This window comes from Mytilus edulis, chromosome 6 (genome assembly GCF_963676685.1).
Source record: "Mytilus edulis chromosome 6, xbMytEdul2.2, whole genome shotgun sequence".
In the NCBI taxonomy this organism is placed as follows: domain Eukaryota; kingdom Metazoa; phylum Mollusca; class Bivalvia; order Mytilida; family Mytilidae; genus Mytilus; species Mytilus edulis.
In genome coordinates this window covers 66,164,067-66,191,057 of record NC_092349.1, presented here as the reverse complement: position 1 = coordinate 66,191,057, position 26,991 = coordinate 66,164,067, and the positions used below count along the sequence as shown (strand labels likewise).

At 31.4% G+C, this 26,991-nt stretch overlaps 1 protein-coding gene across 1 annotated transcript in view; it reads right to left on the bottom strand.

The window, feature by feature from the left end:
* Positions 1-6,661: 6,661 nt before the first annotated feature.
* LOC139528180 (thioredoxin reductase 2, mitochondrial-like) overlaps positions 6,662-26,991 on the bottom strand; it is a 51,156-nt gene continuing 30,826 nt past the window's right edge. The window contains exons 3-17 of the mRNA XM_071324052.1: positions 26,684-26,740; positions 25,845-25,989; positions 22,537-22,611; positions 21,490-21,568; positions 20,609-20,671; positions 19,380-19,450; positions 19,064-19,083; positions 18,433-18,524; positions 16,759-16,930; positions 15,778-15,923; positions 15,256-15,351; positions 14,433-14,525; positions 10,193-10,264; positions 9,876-9,970; positions 6,662-9,031 (exon numbers count right to left, since the gene is read on the bottom strand). Coding sequence (XP_071180153.1) covers positions 8,908-9,031; positions 9,876-9,970; positions 10,193-10,264; positions 14,433-14,525; positions 15,256-15,351; positions 15,778-15,923; positions 16,759-16,930; positions 18,433-18,524; positions 19,064-19,083; positions 19,380-19,450; positions 20,609-20,671; positions 21,490-21,568; positions 22,537-22,611; positions 25,845-25,989; positions 26,684-26,740 — 1,400 coding nt within the window. The 3' untranslated portion in view covers positions 6,662-8,907. The remainder of the gene's footprint in view (positions 9,032-9,875; positions 9,971-10,192; positions 10,265-14,432; positions 14,526-15,255; positions 15,352-15,777; positions 15,924-16,758; positions 16,931-18,432; positions 18,525-19,063; positions 19,084-19,379; positions 19,451-20,608; positions 20,672-21,489; positions 21,569-22,536; positions 22,612-25,844; positions 25,990-26,683; positions 26,741-26,991) is intronic.

The window sequence follows — 26,991 nt, the reverse complement described above, 5'->3', positions numbered from 1 at the left end:
TTGAATTAATTACAATGTTTAAATTCAACACTGATGAATTTTCCAGTGTATAAGGGTAATTCGAGTTGAGTCTACTCGATTGTTATAATACAACTTATTCAAATCAGATATGCACAACATAAAATAATAAATAACCAAAAAAACAAATCATATATTAAGTGTGTCCAGATGCTACTTTACCATAGTATATTAATGCACATTCGAATATTGACATCAAGTAAGGTATTTACACACTACTGAACTCTCATTAGTGGAAAATTCAGTAGATTAGATATTGATATTATTATTGGGTGGACATCAATAAGCAATAATCGTTTATTAATGACAGACAAAATGTGCATACCTTCTTTGTGAGGACCTCATCATCATTCAAATCTCATATTAGTATAGAAGTAGTGCAGTTAGTCAAAACATTGCACAAGTGTTGTACTGGAGCTTACAAAACTCTGTAATTTAGTCGAACATTCAACTCCATTCATACATCTATCATTAGATTTATCACTTTACTTTAAATGCAAATATCCATTAAACTTAAAATTGTTAAATAAATCTCTAGTGATTCGTCTAACATAGTGAATCAATGAGCTGTATACACTACAAACTCCTCAGAGTCTGAATTGACCAGTTTTTGTGCTCGACCAGTAAAATCGAGCACACATTTTACTCGACTAGTCTCGACATTGTCTCGACTGTACTTAACTGTACTTAAGTGTACTCGACTAGGTCTCGACTTTACTTAATTAGTCTGATTTAGTACTTGATGATCTTTGTGCAGTCTGAAATGGTCTTGACCAAGGCTCGACCTGTCTTGACTAGTCTCGACCTGTCTCGACTAGTCTCGACTCAGTCTCAATCAGTCTCGACCTGTCTCGACTAGTCTTGACCTTCAAATTTAGTTTTGACTGGTGTAAATCAGCCCATCTAACTAAATTAAATATTGATCTTACAAAATTAAAGCTTATTAGGTAGTTTGATTTATTGCTGTGAAATGAAAGAATTTTATTTTACAATATGTAAAAAAAAAAATTATTATATAAAAATTCAAATAGGCATCTTTAATTTTTTTTATAACTTTTTCAAATCAACTTGGATTTTCATAAAATTATGCAGATATCTTAGATATATATCAAGCTTATTGAATCCCATTTCATTTAGTTTTTTGTTGTATTGCTGTAAAATTTAAGAATTAAAGTAATTTTGGTAAAAAAAGGCTAGGATTTGCAATTCGGACAAAATAGAGATAGTACACTTTAATTTTTTTAATAACTTTTTCAAATCAACTTGGATTTTCATCAAACTATGCAGCTATCTTACATATATATCAAGCTTACTGAATCCCATTTCATTTAGTTTTTTGTTGTATTGCTGTAAAATTTAAGAATTAAAGTAATTTTGGTAAAAAAAGGCTAGGATTTGCAATTTCGGACAAAATAGAGATAGTACACTTTAATTTTTTTTATAACTTTTTCAAATCAACTTGGATTTGCATCAAACTATGCAGTTATCTTACATATATATCAAGCTTACTAAATCCAATTTTATTTAGTTTTTTGTTGTATTGCTGTAAAATTTAAGAATTAAAGTATTCTTGGTATAAAAAGCGAGGATTTGCAATTCGGACAAAATAGAGATAGTACACTTTAATTTTTTTAATAACTTTTTCAAATCAACTTGGATTTGCATCAAACTATGCAGTTATCTTACATATATATCAAGCTTACTGAATCCCATTTTATTTAGTTTTTTGTTGTATTGCTGTAAAATTTAAGAATTAAAGTAATCTTGGTATAAAAAGCTAGGATTTGCAATTTGGACAAAATAGAGATAGTACACTTTAATTTTTTTAATAACTTTTTCAAATCAACTTGGATTTGCATCAAACTATGCAGCTATATCTTACATATATATCAAGCTTACTGAATCCCATTTCATTTAGTTTTTTGTTGTATTGCTGTCAAATTTAAGAATTAAATTAATCTAGGTCAAAAAAGCTAGAATTTGCAGTTTGAACAAAATAGAGATAGTAGCTTTTAATAACTTCTTAAATTCAACTTGGATTTTATGAAAACTATATAGCTACCTTGGTGATCTTACTAAATTTCAGGTTGTTATGAAGTTTTAAAATATTTTTTTGTCAAATTTAATGACATGTCACTATACATGATTTAATTACATCAGTACACGTGAGTTTTACAGGTAAAAAGAAAGCCCTACTTTTCTTAAACTCGTGTATTACTTATCTAGTGAATTAAAAGCCCTGCGATTTAGATTTAACAGGATGTTGCAACTTTGAATAAATGTTATTTAGAATTTAAAACTCTCTGGTAGATGTGATCTTTTTAATAAATTTGCCCCAAGCAGAAGGTATTGCTTTATAAATCACCACAAATCAGAAGAACTATTTTAATAATTTCTAATGTTTCATCCCTTTTTGATATATTTATATAGTGTATATCAAAAGGAATAAAACATTAAAGGAATTATATTAATATTTTATATATACTTTTTCCCAAATTATGAGAAAAGATATATTTCTAATATCGTAGCTTTTTGACCTAGGTTAATTAAATTCTTAAATTTGACAGAAATACACCAAACAAAATAACAACCTATGATTCAGTAAGATCAATATATTGCAAAGATATTTGTAGAGTTTGATGAAAATCTAAGTTGATTTAAAAAAGTTATGAAAAGATTAAAGTGTACCATCTCTATTTTGTCAAAACTGCAAATTCTAGCTTTTTTACCTAGATTAAATTAATTCTTAAATTTGACAGCAATGCAACAAACTTTATAACAACCTGGGATTCAGTAAGAAGATAACATCACCAAGATAGCTATATAGTTTCAATAAAATCCAAGTTGAATTTAAAAAGTTATAAAAAAAATTAAAGTGTACTATCTCTATTTTGTTCGAACTGCAAATTCTAGCTTTTTTGACCTAGATTAATTTAATTCTTAAATTTGACAGCAATACAACAAAAAACAAAATGACCTGGGATCTAGTAAGCTTGGTATATATGTAAGATAGCTGCATAGTTTGATGCAAATCCAAGTTGATTTGAAAAAGTTATTAAAAAAATTAAAGTGTACTATCCCTATTTTGTCCGAAATTGCAAATCCTAGCTTTTTATACCAAGATTACTTTAATTCTTAAATTTTACAGCAATACAACAAAAAACTAAATGAAATGGGATTCAGTAAGCTTGATATATATGTAAGATAACTGCATAGTTTGATGCAAATCCAAGTTGATTTGAAAAAATTATTAAAAAAATTAAAGTGTACTATCTCTATTTTGTCCGAATTGCAAATCCTAGCCTTTTTTTACCAAAATTACTTTAATTCTTAAATTTTACAGCAATACAACAAAAAACTAAATAAAATGGGATTCAGTTAGCTTGATATATATGTAAGATAGCTGCATAGTTTGATGCAAATCCCAGTTGATTTGAAAAAGTTATAAAAAAAATTAAAGATGCCTATCTGAATTTTTATATAATAATTTTTTTTTTACATATTGTAAAATTAAATTCTTTCATTTCACAGCAATAAATCAAACTACCTAATAAGCTTTAATTTTGTAAGATCAATATTTAATTTAGTTAGATGGGCTGATTTACACAAGTCAAAACTAAATTTGAAGGTCAAGACTAGTCGAGACAGGTCGAGACTGGTTGAGACTAAGTCGAGACTAGTCGAGACAGGTCGAGACTAGTCAAGACAGGTCGAGACAGGTCGAGCCTTGGTCAAGACCATTTCAGACTACACAAAGATCATCAAGTACTGAATCAGACTAATTAAGTAAAGTCGAGACCTAGTCGAGTACACTTAAGTACAGTTAAGTACAGTCGAGACAATGTCGAGACTAGTCGAGTAAAATGTGTGCTCGATTTTACTGGTCGAGCACAAAAACTGGTCAATTCAGACTCTGAGGAGTTTGTAGTGATAGCTATGAGGGATAAGATCGCCATCTATTTACCTTGGTAATCTTTCTCAGAAATGTTTCAACTGCTTATTTTATAAATCCTGTCATTGTTGTTGTGGTATGGTAAATGTGCTAATGAGTTGGTTTTTTTGGGGGTTTTTCTTTGTTGACATATTTGTTTATTTTTATTGATTCAGATTATTACACAATGTTGACTACTGTACCCCCCTTTTTTTGACATTTCTACCTATTATGTCTGTTTGTTTTGTTCATACATTGTTGTCAGGATAATGAAAATGTATGAGACCATCATACATGTGGGAGGTTTAGCTAGCTCATTAGAAAATACGTGTACAAAGTCAGGAATAATACAGTTGTGTTCCATTAATTTGATGTGTATGAGATTTTGATTTTGCAATTTGATGTGGGATTTTCCATTTTGAATTAAAAAAAAGTTCTCTTACTTTTTAATGCATTTGCATTTTTGATTCAATCTTAATATAGATTTTCATCTCTAAAAAAAATGCCAATCTCTCTTGTAAATATATTTGCAAATGAATAACATAATTGATTGTGTTCATTTGCCTCATTCTTGGAAAGAAGGATGTATATTAGATTTATTTGAATTATGTTAGTTATACATCCTTGTTGGAAATAAAAAAAAATCATAAATATTTCTCTTGACTTGGTGTCAAACATTTATTTGTACAAGGCTAACAAATAAACCAGGGAACCCTGCTATTCATTTGGCTTTAGGGTCATATGGCAACCAATATTACAAGTGGCAGAACTCTTTAAAAAATGCTGAAATTTAAATGACTTTAAAATATAATTTAAAGTGAGAGTTTAATAAAAATGAACATAAATAATGTTTACAATGTTCGAAATATTTTTGGGAAGGCCTACATAATTCAGTTACTTCTTTGACACAGACAAAAATATTTTTTCAATGAGACCTATGTGGAAGGGATGAATAAAACTTATCTTCAAACAAATATACCTGTCAACTGTTGGAATTAACTATTATGGGTTTATTTGGCAGCATTTTTGCACATTTAATTTATTTTAGAATGAGGGTCATAAATTGTGTCCTTTCTTTTTTTTTTGGAGGGGGGGGGGGGGGGGGGGGGGGGTTGAACTTAGGAGTCAATCTTCCATTTTAATAAAATTTCCATGTATTTTCAATTTTGCCTAATCCCAATTTCTTCATAAGCAATGATCAAATTAAGGTGATTAATTGATAGGCAAGAATAAAACTGGTATCCTAGTTAACTTATGACAAAATGATAAATAGACAAGAATGTGTCCAAAGTACAAGGATGCCCCACTCGCACTATCCTTTTCCAAGTTCCATGGACCGTGAAATTGGGTAATAATCTAAATTGGCATTAAAATTATAAAGATTATACTTTATTATTATAGGTTTAAGTTGATTGGACTTCAATTTCATCAAAAACTACCTTGACCAAAAACTTTAACCTGAAACTGCCATGTTCATTTTCTATGTTTAGTGGACAGTGAAATTGGGGCCAAAAGTCTAATTTGGCTTTAAAATCAGAAAGATCATATCATAAGCTACAAGCGTACTAAGTTTTAAGTTGATTGGACTTCAGCTTCATCAAAAACTACCTTGACCGAAAACTTTAACCTGAAACTCCCACTTTCATTTTCTATGTTCAGTGGACTGTAAAATTGAGGTCAAAAGTCTAATTTGGCTTCAAAATTAGAAAGATCATATCACAAGCAACAAGTGTACTGAGTTTCAAGTTGATTGGACTTCAGCTTCATCAAAAACTACCTTGACCACAAACTTTAACCTGAACGGACGCACAGACGAACGGATGGACGAACGAACGAAGCCACAGACCAGAAAACATAATGCCCCTCTACTATCGTAGGTGGAAGATCATATCACAAGCAACAAGTGCACTAAGTTTTAAGTTAATTGGACTTCAGCTTCATCAAAAACTACCTTGACAAAAAACTTTAACCTGAACGGACGCCCAGACGGACAAACGGAGCCACAGACCAGAAAACATAATGCCCCTCTACTATCGTAGGTGGGGCTACTATCGTAGGTGGGGCATAAAAAAGACAATTGGCCAGGAACAGAAGCAACTACAAGAATATATAATGGCACTCAATGTGTGTCATTAGATGGCAATAAAGGCAGAAACTACCTTTTAATAAAACTAAATAAACCGAGTCTTTTTAATAGTATATATCATCTCAAGAAAAGATAAGAGGTATAAAAAGATTTTCAACAGATATTGAAAATAATAATCAGTCATCAACAAAATATTTCATTTGCACTGAAAACCTTTCATAAACTGATAATTGTACTTTATATTCTGAAAACAGTACAACTATTTTGAATATACTTTCCATACAATTGTTTAAAGAAGCAGTAGTAAACCCTCATTACAAGCAGCGAAATATTAACAGGAATGAAATAAAAAAAAGGTTTTATTCTTCAGAACAGACAACTAAATTAAAGCACTTATATCATAATTAAGCTAAATTGTGTGAAGCAATGACTGGTATACATGTATATTGACAAATACATCCAGCCAAATTTTAAGAGGAATGATATTTAAACAAAAAATGTTAAAGCTTTAATCTCTTAGACAGAGTCTTTGCATGAGATCAACTAAATGCTAACAACATGTAACAAATTAAATCTCAATTTGCAATTATATACATGTATATATATATTTAGACGAGTTGCATGTATATATATATATATTTAATTCAGCAGTAGACATAAAATTAAATATTAAAACATATATTAACAAAATATCATATCTTATTGTAGTGTCTTATCACATCAACAGAAAAAGTCACAACTTAGAATAAGAACAACATTCCTGATACCTGAACATGCTAAATAGAATTCAATTTTGTCATGTTTAAATAATTGATAAATAAAGTTTTCGAATTCATAGTTATAATCTTCAAATTTGTTCATGATTAAAATACAGAACATTCAAAATACAATGAAACATAACTATATGCAGTAAAATGACAAAATCACTAGTTTCGAGACAGAAAATGATTAGTATGTGACATATAGTCATACACCTGAAAAAATCAGATCTCATAGACCTAAGGGTGATCTCAACATAAATATAGCAAAATAATACGTTTGGTATAGATATCATTTGTTTAGGAAATTTTTACAAGTTACAATAAAAAACTAGCAGTTTATACAGCAACCCTTTTTATAACTGTCATTTGTTCATTGAATTAAAAAAATACATACTTAGGGAAAACTCCATACAGAAGATTCATCACTATTTATTGGATACCAATTGCAATTTTAATTGATTTCCTTGGAACAGGAAAATTACTAATGCAAATATACAAAGAATAACTTATTGTTTATGGGCTTATATGGAGATTTTGGCAAAGCCATGAATTCAAATATTCCTACCAATGTAAACATACAAAGAATAACTTATTGTCTATAGGCTTATATGGTTTGGTCATGAAATCAAATATCCATGAAAATATAAATTGTCCTCAATCCACAAAATAAATCCAGTCTATGTTAAATAAAGGAATGTTTAATGAGTTACGATATAGAATTTGATTGGTTGAGTTTGAATTATCCTTTTATCAAACGATACCTGTTGCTATGGCAGCACCTTAAGGTAAAGTTGTCATGCAGGATAAACATACAATTATTAAGATACACTCCTAATACACATCCTCTGATAACAATAAATCAACAAGGTATACAAAATATTATTATTACAAAATATAAAATGACTACACAAGAATCCTGTTCTGCAGAATCATTGAAAGAAAAGTAGTCTTTTAATATACAAAAATCAGTTTATGTCTACTTTTTATCACCCACAATGACATGCATGCATATGTTCTCAATTACTAAGTGGATTTTCAGATTTATCCAATCGAGATAGTTAAATTATCAATTTTAAAGTCCAAGCATCAGCGTGGACTTTAAAATTTATAATTTAACTACCGAGATTGGATAAATCCGATAATCCACGCGGTACTATGTAATAATCTGTTTCTCTAATGATTAAAAGATAAATCTTCTTCTTTCCTTAACCAAAAACCCCTTCGAGTGCCTTCCACTTTCCACGAAGTTGTCAATTTCATTAACACCGGTTAGAACATTTTGATCAATTCAGGTAGCTGAGAAAGGTTATGGCCCTTTGACTCAGCCAATCATCTTCTGAGATCACCAGCAACCACATGTTGATTAAATTTTTTTATACAATTGGTTTGGAAAGGGATAAATTTCAATAGAATTAGAGAAATACACACAAAAAACTGCATCTCAGCAACAAAATTGTACCTCTACAGTGGTTTACTTACAATGAATATTTCAATGGTTTTTTTTGGCAAAAAATTCTAAAGTCACTACTCCTTGACTATACACAGTCAAACTTTTACATTAAACATAATTATATAACAGTATATAAATGTGACTCACATGTTCAGTGTAAAAGAGAACACACACAACAAAATTTATTGTACACACAAATTTTTGCACTATTTTATCTTTTTAATTTAATACATGATCACTTTTGCTCAAATAAAGGTCATTTTCAGATCATATAAAAGCTATAAACAAAGTGAAAGATCTTGTTCTAATCAGATTGCTTCATCTTCAATGATTGAAATAAAATAAAATAAAATAAACCAGTAACAGATGGCAGTCAACCGTCCATTGCTCTGTCTGACATGACTACAGGCTTTGGAGCAATTTACATAAAAATATGGTAATTACTCTGTCTTACATACATTACATTACATGCATCATCAATTTTATACTTTTAAATTAGATTCATATAAAATGTCCCTTTTAAATTCTCGTTCATGCACATATATTGAAACATTTGCATTCCTCATACATAAATAATTACAACATAAACCTCACAATACATACTTAGGAGATTCTAACATTATCAGAGGATAGTAAATAGTAAAAGGAGTGAACTTTAACCTCAGCAACCAGTGACGGTAGGGTCAAGGCCTGACCTTTTATTGATAGTCATTTTGACCACTTCCTCAGCACTAGTTGGATGAATTGCTACAGTTCTGGACAAGTCGTGCCAAGAAATTCCACACCTGAAAACATAAAACTGATTTTACAGGTAGTTGAAAAGATAAAAGTTATCTTACAAAGTTGAAGCACGACTTTTTAAAAGTTCTAATACTCATCAATTTTACTTCAATTTTGTTTTCTCTCTTTTTGTTGTTGTCCTTATTATTGGAATGTATTGGAATGAAAAGTGGTCAAGTTTAAACATACTTTATTGATCAATTATGGGAACCAGAAAAACTGTATATGAATGTTTTTAATAGGATTTTGGCTGCAAAATATGCATGTGGAACCACACTTTTGTTGTTGGCCAGTGATTTACAATTATTTTTCGACTCAACGGCATGACATAGAAATCAGAAAATACCTGGACTGTCCCAATTTTTCAACCTATAGTTCTATGGTTCTTGTTTATGTCTTATTGTTACATATAGCCTATTATCTATAATACTAAAATTACGAGGTCCAATTTGTCAGCCGTCATCACGTAAAAACGATGAATCAAAGAATTCAGCTTTATATATATAACTAATATAGTACAAAGGTGTAGATTCAAAATTACACCACTCCAGGCCCTTTTGTTTTCCATGTAATTAATATTGCCAATAATTAAGAAGTTCCGGGTCGAGTCCGATACCGATACTAATAGTATATTCACCTGTTACCTATTACCTTATCTGTACGTTCCGCATCTAACAGGTGAGGTGCACCACCAAACGGTGTATTTAGGATTATTTAGGACTCTGCACCTTGTAATTGTTAGTTAAAATGAGTCAAACAGATACTTTTTTATAATTAACTCATATGTTACCAAGACATTTATAGAAGACAACTTTAAGTATAACAAAACATCTATAATATTTTACTTGCCTTACTGCTGCAGCAAAGCCTTGTATAACCTCTCCAGCATTAGGCCCCAGAAAATGTATACCTAAAACTTTTCCTCCATCTCTCATGCATATTACCTGAAATAGTAAGACATAAAAGCAGCTGATAAAACCTTAAAATTGTCAACTGCTATTTAAAAACAAAATGATATTTAAAGGGAACTTCTTCATGAACCAACAATGGCCATTAGATTCACATCAATAATATATCTTGTGTTCATTTGTATTCCATTACCTTGTATAATGTTATATAGAAATGTTTCAAAATCTACAGTTAATTCATCAATTTATATAACATACCTTGATATAACACTGTGACATATCTCTCCCAACTGGAGCAAATTCAAGTGGTTTGTAAAATGCATGATATACCTAGAATTAAAAGAATTGCATGGAAAAATTGATGATCTTTATTCATTTACTGACTATGTATCATATTAGATAACTGATGGGCTGTGTAATAATTGCATCTTACTGATTATAAGATACTTTCAACAAACATATTGTATATTGCCAACTTTTTTATATATACCACTGCAGGTTCAAATTAAAGAATTGGTAGTTGCTTCTCCACTAAACACATAGCATTTAGGAGTAAGATCAAATAAGCACTGTGCTTAAACGGCTGTGGGTAACTTAAGTTACCCACAGCCCAAGATGGAGCCGCCTTGCGTCGGTTAGATACTTTTCTTCTATAGAATACCAATACCACGAATGCATCAATTAAACAATTGAATTTAAAAGTTGTATTAATCGTTTAGGGAAACCCCTAAACTGGAAAGGTGATTAAATTCTACAAAATAAACGATCACAGCACGATTTTAAAAAACACTTAGGCTGTCCGTAACTTCAAAACAACTTGTCCGTAACTTTTTTCATCATACCAATAGTGATGTCCGTAACTTTCAAAGAATCGACATACGCGGATGTAATGTTTAATCTGATGATAGTGATTGCATCGAATATATATTCACAAAACGAAGTAGATGTCTAGGGTGATATAATTCATTGTATCAATGGAAGACAAAATTGGGAAAAATATGAAAAAAATCACGATAAATCCGCAAAACTCGGGTCTCATTTTGTATAACGTCGGGGTACCCGAATCGCCTAGTTCGGAGGGTTGTTTCCGATCATAGCAGATAAACTGTTGAAACATCATTGTTCGTTTTTATTTTTGAACAAGTAGACTACACAAGTATTTTTTACACATACATGTAGCATGTATACACTTACTGATTATCTGCCAGCAACGACAAGGGTAGCGTGAATCCAGGATTTTGGAGGGGAACCCAAATTGCCCAGGCATGCAGTGGATAGACTATACGAGACTTAAGTGCACAAACATTTCCCGTCTTTTTGAAAAAGCCAAAAACACTTTTCTCTCATCCCCACAAAAACAAATCCCATCAGCATTGACAGTAAAATAAAAGGGGTGTCAATCTGGACACACTGGGACGTTGCGCACGGTGATATTGCGGCACCCTGGCCAAGCTTTACAGTAAATGGGAAAACTTTAAAAAAAAAAGGACATTTTGTATAAATGAATAAACCTAGTTTTACAGCTAGCTGCATATTTCATTTGTATGCAAGTTGCATTAAATATCATTAAACTGAATAAAACTAAAAGACACAATAGGTAAAAGTCAGTGACAATAAAAGGAAAAGAGCAGTCAACATAGTGTAACAATTCGACATCTATAATACTAAAATTACGAGGTCCAATTTGTCAGCCGTCATCGGGTAAAAACGACAAATCAAAGAATTCAACTCATTATATAGCCAATATAGGACAATGGTGTAGATTAAAAATTACACCACTCCAGACCCTTTTGTTTTCCACATAATTAATATTGCCAATAATTAACAAGTTCCGGGTCAAAACCAATACCGATACCAATAATATATTCACCTGTTACCTATTACCTTATCTGTATGTTCCGCATTTGACAGGCGCACCACCAAACGGTGTATTTAGGATTTTGCTATTTACACGGGTCATAATCAAAGGGTACGTTCCACATTTGACAGGCGCACCACGAAACGGTGTATTTAGGATTTTGCTATATACAGAGGTCATAATCAAAGGGCCGACACTACTAAATTCAATCTTTGTCAAATTTTCCCTATTGTAGTTTTATTCAGCAATCAGCAAGACTTTCTAAGATAACTAATATGGGACAATGATGTTGATTAAAAAATACTCCATTCCTGGATAGCCAGGACCTTTTGTTTTCCAAATAATTTAATATTACCAATAATTGACAAGTTCCAGGTCGACGGGTTCAAACAGAAAGATTTGAAAGCAGAGAAAACTGTGTATCTTATAATCGACATGACTTTATCAGATGACAATACCAATTACTAAAATAAGGCTTAGGCATAGTTGTATACTTTAATTCAGTTACGGACCAGTGATATCACGGGTGTGTACTTGTAGTATATAAAAATATAAATAACTACGTAGGACAAAAGAGTAATTTAATAGTCTAACAACCCCTGATAACATACAAAGAGAGAAAAAAACATACTAGGAAACATATTCAAAAAATCATAACACTATAACTAACTGGTGGGATGTATAAATACCGAGCCGCGTCAAAGAGTATTCATCAAAATACACATAGAAAGAAACAGAGGTGAAGGTAAACCGCAAACATATAATTAAACTCAAAACATTAAAGAGTATGGAAAAACCTTGGTCTGACAAGCGAAAAACGTCGATAAGACGCACATCAGTAAATAAAAGTTCAAACCATAACCAGGATGGAGTACCACAAACCCCACATAAAACTTCTGTGGTGTAAGTATGATGCGTTAATAAAATCACATTTGGTGGTGAATGAGTAGTATAAACGGCCGCGAAGGTTACAAATACAGTCGACTCTCGTTATCTCGAAGTCAGCCGGACCAGAGAAATATTTCGAGATACACGTAGTTCGACTCAAACGAAAACCGGAAGTTTGACAAAACAAGGGACACAACTCTTGCTTGGCTTGGTAACGCTAAAATAAATCCGGGTAAATATGGGAAGGGGATCGATGTATTTGTATGTCATGGTCTTTCATCATTATAATAACATTATTTTTACTTAATCAATTGTTTCAGTTACATTTTTTTCCTATGGCTTTTATCCGAGAGAGTAATTTCCAATCGATAGTTTCGTTATTCAGGTCGTTTATAGTTGACAAAATTGTTTATTCTCGGAAACAAGAGACTTTAGAAAATTTATATTTCTCTTCATTTTGTTTTATCTCACTCTTTCTTTTCAAAAGAAAATACAAGAAGATTAAAGACGCCGATTGAGTAGTTTTTAGGTGATCATCAACAGAAGTCATAATCCTTGCTTTATACACACCCAAGCTCATTAGTGTATACACAATTAATTGTTTTGTAAACATCACTAATTATTTACAAAAATTCTATAAAAGATAATCTTAGGTAAACACTCGTGGAAATAGCATGTCATAAATCAATACAGTGGTCGGTGACTGGAAATTTAATTACACGTGTATTGTCAGATTAGCCGGAGGTTATGTTTTGACATATGTGTATTAGTTCGAGATAAATAATGAATTTTGAATGCTTTTGTTAACCTTGGGATCGTCAATTTAGTTCTACTCAACCGAAATTTCGACTCATCCAATTTCGACTCATCAGGAGTCGAATTACGTACATTTATATGGAACAAAGTCCGGGACCACGTGAAAACTTCGACTCATCCGAAATTTCGAGTCAACCGAGTTCGAGACAACGAGAGTTAACTGTATGATGTTAATTGTCTTCTAATTGTTGAAATTATAATTCTTAAAATTTTAAATCAAAAGTTACCCACATCTAAAAATAAAGTTACGGACAGTCTGCTTAGTTTCGATCAAAAAGTTACGGACATCTTATGCATTTTTTAAAGTTGACCTTGTGCTTTAGTGAACTCTATATTAACAAATTTATGGTAATTGTTAGTCATTTCTTTATTCAATAATCCTATAAATATTTACATTCTGCATGAAAAACGTCGCAAAAGGTACATTTTGTATGAATTAAATATCAACGAGTTTAGAGTCCGCCATCTTGGGCTGTGGGTAACTTAAGTTACCCACAGCCGTTTAAGCACAGTGATAAGGGTCTAAAATGCAAAAATAATGTACAGTTAAAAGTCTTTCTGCAGACTTTTTCTTTTGTGTACAAGCATTTTAAAAATCTAGATAAGCATGTCCATCTAGTGCAAAACAAGGTTAATATTCATATCTCATTATTATGTTCCCATCCTGAATATGGATAATGCATTTAATTGTCACTAGACCTTATACAGCTTATTTAAAGCAATTTCAGAACAATAAGTCTTGTAAAAGCGGTGTTTTGAATATATATGGTCAGCCATAAATCGATAATACCAAACGACCAATTGAATTCTCTGAACTTTTGTAGGATATATATATTCCTGATTTTGGTTCTTCTTTTTCATAAATCTCCAAGAGCATCTAGGACTAACAAAACATAGTTTTCACTTTTGTCAAAAGTATTTTGATTTTAGATTTACCTCAATACTATCTTCATCAAACTTCTGTATAGCTTCATCCTCAGATAAGCCAACAACTCCATATTCTAATGGTGTGAACACAGTGGTAGGAATCTAAAAAAGTAGCTTGGTGTTAACACTTAGTTTGTTTTAAAATAAAAGCATGCAATTCTAGTTGAATTTAATTTTTACAATTAAAACAAAAATAATAGCTAAAACGAGATATACTGTTCTTCTGTGCACTTATTATCTTAGCTAAAAACATTAAAGTTAAGGAAGGATGTCTCATGGTTTGGCATATTTGATAGAGATAAGTCCTGATGCAATCCATCACCTATAAAAGGATGCAGACCTGACTAAAAAAAAAAATTATACACCTCCTTATTGGGGACTATAACAACTGTTCTTAGTTTAGAAATTTTTGCAATTTGTTTTTAATGTGACCAATTATCTTCCATGAAGAAATTTTTAATGTATTCCTCAACAAGATCACTAGTAAAAGAAACTGCTAGGATATTTGATATGACAGATGATTGCTGAATATTTAAACTTTAAATAATTTTTTTAAAATTTGACTGACATTGGTAAAGTCAAATATATTTTCTATTTTAAGTATTAAAATAAAGTTGGCATGTCTAACGACAGTCATAGCTAACTTAGCTTTCAATATTGTTAACAAACCCAAATTAAGCATTTCAAGATTAAATTTGGTATAATTTGGTCATTTACTTGGTAAATCTGACACTTTTATAAAGCATTTATATTTAGGGGCAACAAGGCTGGTTGATGGTCACAATGTTTCTTTTCTTTATTGTTTGCAAGGGAGACAAGAATAAATTTATACTTTATCATAATCCATTTTCACTTTTGATCCATTAAACAGTCTCTCAGCCAACAATCTTCCAGCTTTTATGGCCACTGGAGTCAGTTCTGGTCTGTCCTGCAAATGTATTTTCACTATCAAATATTTCAAACCCAAATATAATGCTATTTTTCTTCATATATACAAATTGTTATCATTTCTGTTATTTTATATTTGATTATGATTTTGTGGTATTTAGAGAAAACAAACATATTCAAACTCAGATCTATTCTTATTGATTACTTTCCATAACCAGGTGTTTTGATTATTCTGAAACTAAATCAAGTTTCTGTGCTGATAGTAAAAATGTAGCTGTTGCGAAAAGGGGCCATACATGTTTGATGAAATCACAAATATAAAGATATTTTAAAACATTTTCATTTCAATGCCTCAACTTTTTTAATTGAGGTTAAATTACGCACAAACCATTCATCTTTATGCAAGTGCATGGTGTAATTTTTCTCTTTGAATAAGTTTTATTTTCAATAAATCACTCAAACTTACATGTAAGACATCTCCAATAGCATAAATATTTGGCACAGAACTTCTTTCATGGTCATGGTCATAGTTTCCTATTATTTTATTGGTTTCAGGATCTGTTTTAACACCAACTGATTCTAAGTTTATCCCTGATGTTTCTGGTTTCCTGCCTACAATAAAAACAGTCTAATGATAGTTTTCTTTGCAAAGTGAAATTACAAACAGCTTATGGGTTAAAAATGTCATATCTATTTTCTCAAAATGAATTGAAGTCCATTCTAGGTGTCATTCTTTTTATGATGCTAATCCTCAATGTAAACTTTATTTCCTTTTTATCTCTTTCCATTTTGATCAGGTTTATATATCAAGTTGTTTACTTATTAATTAAAAATTAAGATTTTAGATTGGATTTCATCCTTTCACTTTTATTAGGCAACACGATTGTTAAATGTAAAGTCATTACTGGTCAAAACCTTCCTTTACTGTATCAAAAAGATATACTTCACTGAATGCCATTGGCCTTATTGAATTAAAGCAAACCCTACTTGACCTTAGAATATGTCTAACAAGAATGTGTCCCCAGTACAGGAATGCCCCACTCGCACTATCATTTTCTATGTTCAGTGGACCGTGAAATTGGGGTAAACCTTCTAATTTGGCATTAAAATTAAAAAGATCATATCATAGGGAACATGTATACTAAGTTTGAAGTCAATTGGACTTCAACTTCATCAAAAACTACCTTGACCAAAAACTTTAACCTGAAGCGGGACAGACGGACGGACGGACGGACAGACGAACGAACGGACGCACAGACCAGAAAACATAATGCCCCTCTACTATCGTAGGTGGGGCATAAAAATAACTGAAGGATTCCACTGTTTACATGTGAGGAAAAGAATACGAAGGATATATAGTTGATAGTTGTTATTGGCATTTGTTTTAAGTATCATAGTTTTGTCATGTTTTTTTATACCAATATTGCCGCAGGAAAGGTAAACCTACCTGCAGCCATTAATACTGTGTCATATATATCAGAACTTGTGTTTCCTTTCTTATCTGTGTAAGATACTTCTAATCTACCATCACTTAATTTTTCTATTTTTTGTGGACGACACTTTTTCAGAAATTTTGTTCCATGATTTTCCATATAGTCTGCTATAAGCTTTGCCATTTGCTACAATAAACATAAAATATTCAGATGCATATTTTCACACATTTCACAATTTTCACAGAAAGCAAAGCTAACAAACAGAAATAGAAAGCTGATTCTCCTTGAGAATACTAAATGTACATTAACATTATAATGAACCAAGGATCCGGAAATTTTTTAACCTAATTTCGGTCATTTTCATATAACTTAAAAGTTGGTGCCCCTTTTCAAAAAAATATTGTCAAAATCTTGTTACTGGATGAGTATGCTCATATTCGTAGCATCAACGAACTTGTTTCACTGTTGCATCACATTTACTTCATGACTTATCCTACCATTATCCTAAAATCGATCAAGAGCAATTAAAGGGTTCAACAGTTCAAAAATAAAATGTTTTTAATGACTCAAAATGATAATTTTCTCAGTCATCGCTTACGTTTCCTTTCTATTCTGAAGTCGAAATTCAAACCTGATGTAATGCGACTATACTAAAACGAACAATTCCGGACTCATTTCCGGGCTTAGTTTGTTTATCAAATTCACAGGAAATCATTGGCTTTTTAATATATTACCTTTAATAGCGTAAAAATATTAATGAAAATAGTTGCACTTGCTTTATTTAGCATGAAATCATTTTAAATTTACAATTTAGTGTCTAATCTGCGGAAGAGAATTTGTGGCATGCGTATTACATAGTAAACAAAGCATGTGTATTAGTAGTGAAAAAATACTTTTTTTCTACGTAGATTAAATCAAGTTTAAATTTAATTTTAAATCATAATTGACAACTGTCTTAGTTGAAAAGTAATTAAACAATGAAGACAGTTGGTATGGAATTTTATTTTCTTTGTAAGATTAGTTCAGAGCTTGTGATTAATAGCCAGGTGTTAATTAAAAACCACAGGTAAAGAGAGTAGTGATCATTAGCCAATAGCTCCCCGAGGCTTTGATATAGTTATTAGGAGGGCCCTCAGGATTATAACACTTTACTGGAGTGGCAGTTTAATTACATAAAATCGATAACAAAACAAAAATATGTTCAAAATGGCGATTTTGAAACTCGATCTCAACGAAATGACCAAAATTATTTCTGTTGAAAAATAAAATTTGATCTAAATCCAAATAAATCATTTAGGACTTTTTGAGTTTCCGAATCGGTCATGTCTGGCATATATGACCGTTTCCAGACCCTTGTATTGAACAATATAATGCCTTGATCTAAATACTTTTCTTTTTTGTAAAGCAAAGGCTCCACAGAAACTGTCTTTATCAATTCCTCAAACTTTCATAGCAATTGGGTGTGAAGTTTCATGAGAAGATTTCATCACCACCTGGTATACTAGAGGCATTGTAAACATTGACTTGTGCTCCAGCATGATTTTCAAATTTTAATATATACATAAACAAGACATCTATAGTACATAGATGCCCAAATCTCTCTATCATTTTCTATGTTCAGTGAATCGTGAAATTAGGTCAAAACTCCAAAACTAGTTCAATAAACTGATATAAAAAAATATACACACCTGGTCAAAATGTCGAAGACATATAGATCTGACCATTACAGTTGTATCAAAACCCATTCCAGTCAGAAATCCACCACACTCCAAGGCAATATCTGTTTTAAAGTCAAGGTATTTGCAGAAAAGTGAAGACTTACAATTTGAAGAAAAAAGTTATGAAATAGGGCAAAAATGCAATAATATTTCTCAGATACTTTAAAAATAATCTTTTAAAGATCAGTTTACAAATCATTCTCAGAAAGGATACACAAAATCTGAAAAAAAATTTAAGCAGTGCAAAATGTATAAATATTTTTCAATAATATTTGTCCACCAATGAAAATCAACAGCAACCTTTCACCTATTCGCCAGACACATTTAACAAGACATAGCTTTGATTTTTTTCTTTTGCTGGTCAGTGCTTTGGTAAATGAAAGAGCAATGCTAAAATTAAACAAGAGAGCAAAGTGACAGTTCATCCAATTATAAATATGACGCTTTGTTCATTACAAGAATTAACCAATGTAATGATATCTAACCAGAGCCTATGTTATATAATCAGCATTTGGATTTATAATAAACTCAAAAAATTGTAAATCATATGGTCACAATATCTTCCACATTTTTACAATTTACTATCAAAATAAAAGGATACAACTTCCACCAATTACTAATCTGCAAAATAAAAATACTAGAAATGTAATGCTGGATAACTGTTTGACACAGTTGCAACTTTAGAAGAAAAAAAATCTTAAAAAAAAGATACATTGAGAAAGGTTAGATTTGGTCCATATATAGTTTCAATTTGGGTGTGATGTGTTTGAGCAAATTCATAATATAATGAACTATGAAATTGTATAAAAAAGAAATTTGTAAAAATAAACATAGTGGGTTCATTCTATTAAGGGTACCACTTTTATATATACTTGATTAAATGGATTTGTCAAATATTATATACATATTGTACCTACGTCTTTCCTGGTGGTTTTGTTAACCAAAATATATCATCACTGGTAATACTGTATTCTAATGCTCCTGGAATCTACAGAAAACAAGAATGTGTTCATAGTACACGGATGCCCCACTCGCACTATCATTTTCTATGTTCAGTGGACCGTGAAATTGGGTAAAAACTTTAATTTGGAATAAAAATTAGAAATATCATATCATAGGGAACATGTGTACTAAGTTTCAAGTTGATGTAACTTTAACTCCATCAAAAACTACCTTGACCAAAAACTTTAACTTGAATTTCGCACTATCATTTTCTATGTTCAGTGGACCATGAAATTGGGGTCAAAACTATAATTTGGCATTAAAATTAGAAAGATTATATCATGGGGAACATGTGTACTAAGTTTGAAGTTGATTGGACTTCAACTTGATCAAAAACTACCTTGACCAAAAACTTTAACCTGAAGCGAACGGACGCACAGACGGACGGACGAACGAACGAACAGACGCACAGACCAGAAAACATAATGCCCCTCTACTATCGTAGGTGGGGCATAAAAATGTACACTATTAATCAATGACTTGTTATGGCAAAGGGATCTATATTAGTAATTTATCTGAACAATATAAAGATGAATGTTTTTGAAAACAAATGTTTAATTTCTAAAGCCTTGGTCACACCTTACCAGACATTTTATCTGTTGGACGTCCATTCAATGTTTTGAACATGCTCAACATTTTCCAACAGATAAAATGGACGCTAAACGGACATGGACGGACGCCTAACGAACATTATTCGTCCGTTCAAGCTATCTGGTAAGATGTGACCGAAGCTTAACAAATTTCTAACTTCAATGCAACTTATTCATACATGTCATCTCAAAACAATTTTATTCTTTGATGTATGAAATTAAGTGTATTCCTCATAGAAAGAATGATAATTCAAGTTTTATATTAGCACCTATTGAGGCTATAAATAGAAGTTGAAAGTGAAAGTAAAGGCAAAACCTACAAGAAACTTGAACTTGTTTAGAAAAACAATGTGCATTTATTACATGAATGAAAGATATTCTACATCTGTGAGGCAAATATACTATTAGTATAAAACTTGCATATTTGTTTATCAAACTAAGAAAAACAAAACTAAACTCCTCTTTGTCAAAACTTGTATTTAGCAAGATTTTTTTTGAAAACTACTTGGCATCAATATTTCATATTAATTTTTTGCCCCTTATTTAGAACTTACCTCCTCTGGAATATATGGTCTTCCTCCTGAAGCTATCACAATATTCTTCGCTGTCAACAGCCTCTACAATAATAATAAAACTTGAATATTGATAATAACAAGAAGCTATAGAAATCTGAATTCAGAAATTATTGTGTGCATTTATTATTACGACTTTGTCATTTTGGACTGAAATGTGATTTAATTTTTATGATTTTGAAAAAAATCCTGTTTTAATTAATACATAAAATTTCAAAAGGAGAGTTTAATTTATTGTGATTATAATCCTATATCATTTTTTGCAATAATAAAAACATCGCAATTATTTCAGAATTTACAGTACTCACCTGGTAAATATGTGTAGTAATAAAATAATAAGTAACAGTGGTAGCCATCTTTCACAGATAAGTCTCAAGAGAACTGGTATTTATTTTAAGTTTGATTTTTGACCATTTTAGCTATGTTTTTTTTTTTGTGGATATTATTATGCTGATAACTTTTGCAAAAATCAGCTTCTCTAAGACCTCTATTTTTATTTTTTTCAAGAAAATTACAAATAAATAAAAACACAATCACCAGTTATATCATTTGAGGGATATAATTTTCATATAAAGGAATCAATTGACAATTCTATTTATGTTGATCTTTTTTTGTTGATTATTTTAATATGCTGTTTACAGTTTCTATTCAACTTTTGTGGTTTAAAAAAAATATGATACAAACACAAAAAAATGGTCTGTCTTTGAATTGCAATATTTAGTATTTTCCTGTTTCCTTTTGCCATAGTGTTTTCTGTTTTTCAAAGACTTCAAGATTATAATTGAAACCACTGAATAGTATCTGTCAGGTATCTGACAAAACAGGTACTTTTAAAAAGATATTGAAGATAAGTTTATACATACCTCTATTCCTTTATTATCTACATATTTAATGGTATTGGCATCTACTAATGTTCCATAAGCATTGATATATTCTACATTTCTGAAATAAAATTAATTTTGATTAAACAGACTATAAATGTACAATGTGAGAACATTGCATATTAAAGACATCTTTAAGAGCTTCTTTTTGCAGTGAGGACATTTTGACCTTTTAAAGAATGAGACCCTTTTCCATAGTTTTAGTGTTCATCCTGTGTAGGTTTTTTATTGTGTGTCTTAGTTATCAATAATAGATATATAGTTATAGATACTATGGTCTAGAAAAGTAAAAAGGGGTTTGTGTCAAGATAAAACTGGTTTAATCCAAACACTTTCTGTGCCTTTACCAAGAAAAGGCTGTTTGTACCTTACGTTGTTCATTGTGTGTAGCAGCTGTTTTCTGCTCTTTGGTTGGGTTGTCTCTTTGAAACATTCCCCATTTCATTTCTCAATTTAATGATAGAAACAAAATATGTTTTGAGATTGTATATATATACAAATTACTTTGTTCTGAATGAACACTACATAATCGTGAAGTCATCAGTTAACACTTAAAGTCCATTCCTCTATATAAATCAATAATCCTTCTATCATTTAACTCCAAGGAGAGTGATATAGTAGATATTCAGAAATTGACTACCTGTTGAAATAAAAAAATTCTACAACAATCTTAGTAATTCAAAAAATTTCAAGATAAAATCCAAACACATCAACAAATGATTATTGAATTATCCAGATTACTGTGTATTCCTTAATTTTTTTTAACCTGGGAAACATTTTGTGGATAGAGGAAAAAACAAATTTTTGTGGATATTTAATTTCATGGATTTGCAAATAATTTGCATACAGGACTATAGAAAAATGTATGCTTCAGTGAACATTTAAAATTTGTGTTTTAGTCTAAAAAGTCAATAAAAAATTGTCCCCCTTGAATTATAATTATAATGAATGCACATTTGATCAGATCTATTAGAGTACCAGTAATAGAGAAAAAGTGTTTGCTGTGAAAAGCTGAAATAATATACTTACTTATCTCTCAACTGTACTCTGTGGCCCCAGTTTAAAGATTTTACATAATTCTGTACAAGTTCAGACATCTTGTTCCTGTGGAAATAGAAAAAGAACTAGAGGCTCTCAAGAGCCTGTGTTGCTCACCTTGGTCTATGTGCATATTAAACAATGGACACAGTGCTAAATTCATGACACAATTGTGTTTTGGTGATCATGATGTGTTTGTAGATCTTACTGTACTGGACATTCTTCTTGCTACAATTATCTCTATCTATAATGAACTTGGCCCAGTAATTACAGTGGAAAATATATTTTAAAAATTTACAAAAATTTACAAAAATTGTTAAAAAATGACTATAAAGGGCAATAACTCCTTAAGGGGTAAACTGACAATTTTGGTCATGTTGACTTATTTGTAGATCTTACTTTGCTGAACATAATTGCTGTTTACAGTTTATCTCTATCTATTATAATATTCAAGATAATAACCAAAAACAGCAAAATTTCCTTAAAATTACTAATTCTGGGGCAGCAACCCAACAACAGCTTGTCTGTTTTGTCTGAAAATTTCAGGGCAGATAAATCTTGACCTGAAAATCAATTTTTCACCTGTCAGATTTGCTCTAAATGCTTTGGTTTCAGAGATATAAGCCAAAATCTACATTTCGCCCCTATGTACTATTTTTAGCCATGGTGGCCATCTTGGTTGGTTGGTAGGGTCACGCCACACATTTTTAAAACTAGATACCGAAATGATGATTGTGGCCAAGTTTGGTTAAATTTGGCCCAGTAGTTTCAGAGGAGAAGATTTTTTAAAAGAATACTAAAATTTTAGAAAAATGGTTAAAAATTGACTATAAAGGGCAATAATTCCTAAAGGGGTCAACTGACCATTTCGGTCATGTTGACTTATTTGTTAATCTTACTTTGCTGAACATTATTGCAGTTTACAGTTTATCTCTATCTATAATAATATTCAAGATAATAACCAAAACTAGAGGCTCTAAAGAGCCTGTGTCGCTCACCTTGGTATATGTGAATATTAAACAAAGGAAGCAGATGGATTCATGACAAAATTGTGCTTTGGTGATGGTGATGTGTTTGTACATCTTACTTTACTGAACATTCTTGCTGCTTACAATTATCTCTATCTATAATGATCTTGCTTGGCCCAGTAGTTTCAGTGGAAGATGTTAGTAAAAATTTACAAATTTTATGAAAATTGTTAAAAATTGACTATAAAGGACAATAACTCCTTAGGGGGTCAACTGACCATTTTGGTCATGTTGACTTATTTTTAGGTCTTACTTTGCTGTAATTATTGCTGTTTACAGTTTATCTCTATAAATAATAATATTCAAGATAATAACAAAAAACGTCAAAATTTCCTGAAAATTACCAATTATGGGGCAGCAACCCAACAACCGGTTGTCGGATCCATCTGAAAATTTCAGGGCAGATAGATCTTGACATGATAAACAATTTCACTCCGTCAGATTTGCTCTATATGCTTTGATTTTTGAGTTATAAGCCAAAAACTGCATTTTACCCCTATGTTCTATATTTAGCCGTGGCGGCCATCTTGGTTGGATGGCCGGGTCACCGGACACATTTTTTAAACTACATACCCCAAAGATGATTGTGGCCAAGTTTGGATTAATTTAGCCCAGTAGTTTCAGAGGAGAAGATTTTTGTAAAAGATTACTAAGATTTACGAAAAATGGTTAAAAATTGACTATAAAGGGCAATAACTCCTTAAGGGGTCAACTGACCATTTCGGTCATGTTGACTTATTTGTAAATCTTACTTTGCTGAACATAATTGCTGTTTACAGTTTATCTCCATCTATAATAATATTCAAGATAATAACCAAAAACAGCAAAATTTCCATAAAATTACCAATTCAGGGGCAGCAACCCATCAACCGGTTGTCTGATTCATCTGAAAATTTCTGGGCAGATAGATCTTGACCTGATAAACAATTTTACCCGTTTCAGATTTGCTCTAAATGCTTTGGTTTTTGAGTTATAAGCCAAAAACTGCATTTTACCCCTATGTTCTATTTTTAGCCATGGCGGCCATCTTGGTTGGTTGGCGGGGTCACCGGACACATTTTTTAAACTAGATACCCCAATGATGATTGTGGCCAAGTTTGATTAAATTTGGCCTAGCAGTTTCAGAGGAGAAGATTTTTGTAAAAGTTAACGACGACAACAGACGCAGGACGCCGGACACAAAGTGATGGGAAAAGCTCACTTGGCCCTTCGGGCCAGGTGAGCTAAAAAGTAAAATTTCCTTAAAATTACCAATTTAGGGGCAGCAACCCAACAACGGGTTGTCCGATTCATCTGAAAATTTCAGGGCAGATAGATCTTGACCTGATAAACAATTTTACCACATGTCAGATTTGCTCTAAATGCTTTGGTTTTTGAGTTATAAGCCAAAAACTGCATTTTACCCCTATGTTCTATTTTTAGCCATGGCGGCCATCTTGGTTGGTTGGCCGGGTCACTGGACACATTTTTTAAACTAGATACCCCAATGATGATTGTGGCCAATTTTGGTTAAATTTGGCCCAGTAGTTTCAGAGGAGAAGATTTTTGTAAAAGTTAACGCCGGACGACGCCGGACGCCAAGTGATGAGAAAAGCTGACTTGGCCCTTTGGGCCAGGTGAGCTAAAAAGCAATGTAAAGAATTATTAAGGTCCTCAGGCACTCCCTTGTCAACTCAAAATCGGCAATGTGGACAATTTCCTTATTGTTTTAAATCAAACAATTTAAAATTTCTTATAAAAATATCTTATGTTCTGATGTGATTTTTGGTGCCTTGTACATGTTGTATCAGCCCATGGAGCACCACCAAATATTGGTAATAGCAGAGGTGAAGTGAGGTTGTAAAATGCAAGCTGCTATATATGTACATATCAAGATATAAGTTGCCATACATTATCTGAACTTTGTCATGGTGTTTTACATAACTTTAAAACCAAATAGGAAAATTAAAGTCTTGTGTATTTACAGTAGGACCAAAGATGTAATAATTGAATAGGAAGAAAGATCCAATTTTTAGAAGCTTTAAATCTACTACTTTTCTAGATGTAAAGTAATGGGTGATTCTTTTTTTATATACACACAAGCATATATATATTGCATAGAGGACCTTGAATTTTTAATGTTGACCCATATTTACACTCACCAATCAAGCTGCACATCTGTTTAAATATTCCATCCAAAATTTTGAGCACTCAGCCATCTTTAATAGACTGCCTGTCAACATTGTTCCCCAATGGACTCCTCCATTTGTATGGTCCTATGTATAAACTTACCAGTCAAGCTGTACATCTGTGGGAACATTCCATCCAAACACACTGGCATCCTGGATAGATTCTCCTAACAAGGCTGCACGGTGCATCAACTTTTTTGGAATACATCCAACATTTACACAGGTTCCTCCCAGGCCCCATTTTGTTCCTTGAAACAGAGATAATGAAATGAGTAAACATGGTGAATGTGTAATATCATTAAACATAAAATAATTAAATATTGAGAATGGAAATGGGGAATGTGTCAAAGAGACAACAACTGGACCAAAGAACAGAAAATAGTAAGACTAGATTTTCAGACAATATCAGTGAACATTTTCATACTAATACATGTATATATGTATGGTCCATTTATTTATGTTGTTATTTTGAATCATTTCCACTCTGCTCAAAGACTTACAACTTAATAAAGAGACCTGTACAAATGTAACTGCATTTTGTATTTCATTTATAGCAGTGAACATTTCAATAACAAGAATATGTCCATAGAACATGGATGCCCTACTTGCACTATCATTTTCTATGTTCAGTGCACAGTGAAATTAGGGTCAAAACTTTAAGTTTAGCAGTGAAATTAGAAATATCATATCATAGGAAATTATGTGTACTAAGTTTCATGTTGATTAGACATCAATTTCATCAAAAACTCCCTTGACAAAAAACTTTAACTTGTAGCAAGATAGACGGACGAACAGTCAACGAACAGACCAAAAAATATAATGCCCCTCTACTATCACATAACCAAGAGCAGCTGACTCTGTGGAAAAATTTCATTTGGTAAAAATGCAATAACTTTATATGAAAATTGTAACAAATCTGCAATAAGCTCCTATAAATATTACCTTGTGAAGATGGTTTTACAAAATCCAATACAGCAACTTTCTTGTTAAAATGGGCAGCTACAAAAATAAAAATAAAGTATATCCTTATAAAGCATTATTACTACTGCTAGTAGAGGTTTCAAAAACTTTCAAATACCAACAAAATAAACTGTTTAAAGTATTTTTTCAATAAAATTGCCTTATAAAAATTTGGAAACTTTGAAAAAATGGCAGCACAATTGCTAGTGACATTCCTATATATATGCATGTGCATGATTTTATCAAAACATTGACAGTTTGTTATTCATTTGAGCGCTGCAAACAATAAA